This window comes from Sitodiplosis mosellana, unplaced genomic scaffold, assembly GCF_009176505.1.
Source record: "Sitodiplosis mosellana isolate CC-2019 unplaced genomic scaffold, AAFC_SMos_1.0 Smas_scaffold_1, whole genome shotgun sequence".
Classification (NCBI taxonomy): Eukaryota; Metazoa; Arthropoda; class Insecta; order Diptera; family Cecidomyiidae; genus Sitodiplosis; species Sitodiplosis mosellana.
In genome coordinates, this window is record NW_022595244.1 from 12752529 (window position 1) to 12758844 (window position 6316).

At 36.6% G+C, this 6316-nt stretch overlaps 2 protein-coding genes across 2 annotated transcripts in view; both read left to right on the forward strand.

Annotated features, from left to right (window-relative positions):
- The first annotated feature begins 1550 nt into the window (after window positions 1–1550).
- On the forward strand, window positions 1551–2965 carry LOC129572476 (trypsin-1-like). Its single transcript, XM_055452443.1, has 5 exons — window positions 1551–1741; window positions 1810–1864; window positions 1994–2520; window positions 2603–2677; window positions 2755–2965. Exons 1-5 carry the CDS (start codon window positions 1690–1692, stop codon window positions 2841–2843), a joined length of 798 nt encoding a protein of 265 aa, XP_055308418.1. The 5' UTR covers window positions 1551–1689; the 3' UTR covers window positions 2844–2965.
- An 812-nt stretch (window positions 2966–3777) lies between these two features.
- The window catches only part of LOC129579934 (transmembrane protease serine 9-like), a 6089-nt gene continuing 3550 nt past the window's right edge, over window positions 3778–6316 (forward strand). Inside the window, exons 1-5 of the mRNA XM_055470127.1 lie at window positions 3778–3955; window positions 4045–4210; window positions 4291–4700; window positions 4761–4868; window positions 4971–5051. Of these exons, the coding sequence (XP_055326102.1) occupies window positions 3895–3955; window positions 4045–4210; window positions 4291–4700; window positions 4761–4868; window positions 4971–5051 (826 nt within the window). The 5' untranslated portion in view covers window positions 3778–3894. The remainder of the gene's footprint in view (window positions 3956–4044; window positions 4211–4290; window positions 4701–4760; window positions 4869–4970; window positions 5052–6316) is intronic.

The window sequence follows — 6316 nt, forward strand, 5'->3', positions numbered from 1 at the left end:
GGCAGTTGTCAATACTCAAAAATCGAAATTCCTTAAATTATGCCATGATCAAAACTACATCGATAGAACAATGATAATAAAAATAAAAGCAGCCACTATTGTACTGATATCACACGTCGTTAGATAGAGAAAAATGTGTACGAACTAATTGATACTTGTGATATCGTGAGAACTAAACGAGAAAAAAAATCGAAATGTTCGTAAACCAGTTCAAGACGATTAAGTTTCAATTTCATGGCCTAATTTCTGTTGGATGAGCGATAACAGCCCTATTATCATCATGCATTGTGCAATGCAAATCATGACCAGGTAGAATATCTCGAATAGTGAGGTATCTTCATATTTATTTTTTAGTTCAGGGGAACGCCAAGGTGATAAGACATAAATATTTGATCAAACACTTACGATAAATTGATAAAAGAAACTACGCTGCAGTTACGGTATGGAAAAGAGTGAAAGGCATACTTTTGCAGTCAATGAACCAAATATTTATGGAAGCCTAGCGAATGAGCTTTGCGGCGATGATGCAACGTGCTATTTTCGTCGCGAATAAAAGAAAGCGCGACGATGTCGAACAATTGTGCAATTCCTTTGCATGAACTCGTATTACGCCTTATTCTTTCCTCATTTTACCAATATTCTCAAACGAACAAGTGTAATTATGGCCGTAAAAGCATAGGGCACGCTTCTTTCATTGCTTATGCCATGTTTAATGAGGGCATATAAAATTCGGTCATCTTTTTTGTTGTTGTATTCGAATTCCTCTTCTATCTCTATTGCACGATCCACGCTTTGACACTTGAAACGATTACGTGAGTAACGTCTTTTTTGAGCTCAGAGCGATTCCATCGAAATTTGGGTACAAGCACAAAAACGCAATCAAAAATATTCACATTCAATCAATCCCTTGTAAATCAATCGATCAATTGATCGGAATCACCTGATTATCAACGACTGAAACACAATTCATTGGTTTTTTTTCTTTGTTTTGAAACGATAAGCCAGCATTCTTCTCGAATGAGTTGAGGCTATTGCGTCTCAAAATTTGCACGGGCCAATAGCCCAGCGTGTGAACAAAATCACCGTATGATGATCTCAATCCATACTGAATGCAATCGATTCATTTTTTTCGTGACCAAATTTTTTTTTCGTTTATTGGTGTACTTGATTGTGGCGGCGGTACTTTCGATTTCCGTCCAAAGAAATTCCAAGGAAGAATCAATCGCATTATCACGACTTACAGACACTTGAACTTAAAATTGTTGCTCTTTACACTTTTGTCGCGACTAATGATGAAACTGCGTTACACGCTACACACTTATTCTCCTCATTCTCCTTTTCGTACTTTTACTTTCCGGCTAATCTGCGATAAGCGAGACTACCACGGATAGATAGTTAGCTGGGGAAATCGTAAATTATCGATAATAAATTTTACAACACGAGCTTTTTTTCGATTGGATTTACCATTCATGAGCTATTACTACTATGAGCAATTGAGAAAAAAATTCCCATTCATGATTTGAGTATATAAGCCAAGCCAAATCTATCGAAAAGACATTCACTTGCTCAAGCTCAAGCAAAAAGGTTCTTCAAGCTCAAGCAAAACTCCTGCAAAAGCAATTGAAATTTAAAAAAAAACATATCAATTCAACTTCTTTTGAAAGAGTTTAATTAAATATTTGGACGAAAATGATTGGCATTAAAATCTGTTTGTTATTGTCAACTGTTCTGTTCGCAACAGGTATTATTGTAGAAAAGTTCATGTGTTCTGAATCAAAGAAATAATCAAATTATTCCAATTCTCAACAGGCGCAATTGTTGGATTTTTACCAAAACCACAATTGGACGGAAGAATCGTTGGCGGGTAAATGAAATTTTTTTTTATTTTTTATTTGATCGATTTTAGATTTGATTCTTTGTATTTTGCATCACAACTTAGAAATATGAAAATTTCAAAAAATCTTCATTTCAATATTTTATTCCCTCTTTACAGATTCCCAATTGAAATCTCACAGGTGCCATGGCAGGTATCACTTCAAACCCGTGGATCACATTTCTGCGGTGGTTCAATCATTTCTGAGAAATGGGTGTTGACTGCAGCACATTGTACAGACGCTGTCCCAGATTCTGAAAACATCCTCGTCCGTCTTGGGACCAGTGAGTATGCAAAAGGTGGTGCAGTCCATAAAGTGAAACGCATCGTTCAACACAAGAAATACGATGGAAGAACTATTGACTATGATTACTCATTGCTTGAGCTCGAAGATGGCATTGAATTCAACGATCAAGTTAAGCCAGTTGCATTGGCTGATGCCCAAGAAAAAATGAGCGACAACACAACCTGTTTGGTGACCGGTTGGGGTGACACTAAATCAGCTGAATCACGCCACAAGCTTCGAGGCGCCGAAGTTCCCATTGTCAACCAAGAAAAATGCGAAAAAGCCTACAAACGTCATGGTGGAATCACCGCACGCATGTTGTGCGCCGGTTTCGACCAAGGAGGAAAAGACGCTTGCCAAGGTAATTATTATTGAGTCATAACGTCGTGAATATTTGAAATGCCACCGATTTTAAATAAACGGTTTTAATTTTCTACATACAGGTGATTCAGGTGGTCCACTTGTTGCATTCGACGACAACAACGAGAATGCCGTTCTGGTGGGCGTTGTTTCATGGGGTAAATATTCGTTTTTCTTGAATCGATATTGATTATTATGATCCACATTTATCTAATACAATTTTTTTCGACAATAGGTTATGGTTGCGCTAGACCAGATTTTCCAGGTGTATACAGCCGTGTCCAAGTCGCCCGTGACTGGATCTTCGAAAACGCTGGTCTCTAGATATCCGATTTTGTGTGATGCATTTTGTTGGTTAAAATTTAACCGTTGCACAAATTGCGGAAAATATTGTTAAGAAACCGAAAAAAAAACTAATAAAGCTGACTCATATTAATTTAAATAAATCTCTAAGCATCTTTCATTCATCCTCTGTCGCTTCGTCAAAATTTCGCCGGAAACAAAAATCAAAATAACTCGAAAATCGCGTTTGGTCTTTAAATCACTCTTGATAGCAGGAAACATTCGATAATGTTTCGAATTTATCTGTAGTATTGCATTGACACATGTCTGGATTATATTTTCGGATTATCGTCATCGAAAAAAACCTTCGCATTTCGTCCATAAACGAAAAACAAAAGCAATAAGCTAATTCTTGTTCGAAAAGACAGGAAAAAGTTACTCTCGTTTTATTCCGCCTGACAATTGCAGTTGTAAATAACTTAATTTGGCGAATACGAATTGTTCACATCAAAAATAATTGCCACTTGACTGGCAGTATTGTAAGCCTTTGGAATTTTATTGCTATGAATAAGACCGTACGAGAACGGGGAAGCGTATCATCAATTGAATTAAAATAAGTGAGGAAATTTTTTATGAAAAATAAATTCCACATATTGTGGAGTGGATGTGATCAGAGCCGTTTTTTTCCCTACCGGATGCCAATGGCGATATATACAAAATATAAATTTTCACGCGGTTCAAAGCTTAATTTTACCGTAAAACTGATAGATGAAGTAAGCTGATTGTTGATAATAACAAACGACAGAATCATAAATTTCGTTTACGGCATTTGCCGGGCGTGGATGAGCGAATGCGTGCAATAACATCAGCGAACTGTGTGAGAGAGTTCCCGGTGCAATAAATCTCAAAGAGATAAACCGTTTGTGTCTTAATTACATCATTCGCACCGTACAAAATTTATTATAAAAATGAGTCTTGCCACTGCAAGCAGTATCATTTTCTAACACGAACGAATCCAGTTCGGTTGATGTTTGTTTTAATTCATACGTGTTAAATTTATTTTAACTTTTCTGTACAAAGAAACGCAAAAGAAATGTTTTCAAAAACAATCTTTTTAGCGTTTGTAGCGCTATTGATAGCAACAAGTGTCTCAGGTAAGTTTTCAAACTTTTAGAGCAATTTGTGTGCAATTTTCAAGATATATCCGAGTGTTAATGTACTAATCTGTGAACGAAACATATAGGTAAATCGACTGGTCGTATCGTGGGTGGATTTCCAATTTCGATCAAACAAACACCATACCAAGTATCATTACAGTACATCGAACCGGGCAAAAGTAAGACGCAACACTTCTGTGGCGGTTCAATTATCAGTGAAAAGTTCATTGTGACAGCAGCGCATTGTACCGAGTGAGTTGTGCATTTTTCACTTGGAATTTAGATGACTTTGCTTTAAAATATGCTAATTTTCATGGTTTTCCATTTCACAGAGGACTAACACGTCAAGATTTCATTGTGCTAGTCGGCACATCGTTCTACAATAGTGGCGGAAAGATAATTAAAGTCGAACGAATAATAAGTCATAAGAAATACAACACCAGAAATCAAGATTATGACATTACTTTGCTTGAGTTGTCCGAAAAGCTAGAATTTAGTGACTCAGTGCAACCAATCGCATTGCCAAATGAATATGAAACCGCTAATCCTGGCACAATGTGCATAGTTTCTGGATGGGGAGATAAAAAGCAATTCATGATATTCCGCAAAGCTGAACTAAGGGCGGCCGAAGTTCCCCTGGTAAGCTACGGACAGTGCAATAACAATTACAGAATGTTTGGTGGCATTACGCCACGAATGATTTGCGCTGGATTCGATCAAGGTGGCAAAGACGCTTGCCAAGGTAAATTTTAACAGCAATGAATGAAACGAGTGAATATTTCAATTCCACAATAATTTACAGGAGATTCAGGTGGCCCGTTGGCTTGTTCGTCAAAGGCGCTAAATGGATATCAATCAGCCACATTTGACACCGAAGAGCATGGAGTTTTGGTGGGCGTAGTTTCATGGGGTAAATATTTGTTTGTCTAGGATTTGTCTTATTTATGGCTGTTATGAACCATCCACTCCATTATGGAATATTTTTTTAAATTCTACATTCATTTGATAATAGGCCGCGATTGTGCTGAACCAAACTACCCTGGAGTCTATGCTGACGTACGAATGCTTCGCGGATGGATCCGAGAGCAGACAGGTTTATAAATAACAAAAACACCGCACACCATTTCTTTTTCTACGAAAATTCACTCTTATTAATAGAATTTAATGATTATGATGATAAGAGCGGCTTTATCTTAAGTATGTGATTAATAAGTGTAATTAATAAATGTTTTGATGATAATCAAATAAACACATTTTTGTTTGACATTTTCGAGTTGTCTATATACTCTAGAAAAGTACAGTAAACGCCCAAGTTGTCGTCGTCGTTCATGATAATTAATAGGAAGTTTTTCGGCCACTTCAAAATGTTTCCATTTGACAGCAACTAGGGAAACAAACAATTAAACGAAGCATGCTGTGCTTTTATTACATTTCATATGATTATATAGCTTCCGAAATATGTTCACATTCCTTTTATTATTTAACGTTTTATTTTGGCGGCGCGTCACACAAGCCAAATGCAAATAATAAAATTGTATCTCCACATGAGTCGTTTTTATCTTTCGGATGCAGAGAAGTACGCGTGATTCAAAGACGACAAATGCTTTTTACGTCAATTTATGATATTTGTAAAAAAAATATCTCATTCATTATAATCGCCTCTGATTTGCCTCACTTTTTCGAATCAATATGAGTAACAGAAGACGAAAAAAAACAACGAAAGAAAACAATGAGGAATGCACGAGAAATGAGAAAACTCATTCTAATGATTAAAATGACAAAAATGTCGCTGAAATTTATCTTGAATACATACAATTTTATCACTTTGTGGAACATTCATAGTCACGTTTTGTAACAAACACCAGCTCAAATGTTTATTTTGGTGTACAACAATAATCAGCCGGGTCTGATATGCTTTATCTAAAATGTTAATGTCGTCGATTGAACAAAATCAATCCATCAAGTAATGAAATCATGATTTGCAAATCAAGTGAAATGCAACGGAGCGTATCGATATCGCGATGGAATAACACCGCGTCACATTTGTACCGGGTTTGAGAGTGGTGGAAAAGCACCAACGTTCAGCGACAGTGGTGCTGGTTTGATTTGTGATGGCAAAATTGTCGGAACCATATCGTACAGTTTTGATTGCAGAAAACCGAATGTTCCTGCGGTGTATGCACGGCAATGGATCCATATGACGACAGAAATTTATCGTTGATTTTTTTTTGCTTCATGACTGATTTATATTATGCGTATGAAAACATTGCCCAATAAAAAAGTACCCCAAGTGCCTTTGTCGCACAATTCTATCGCTTTTTATTATAGTTTTCGAAAAGTAAGTCAACCAAATAGATA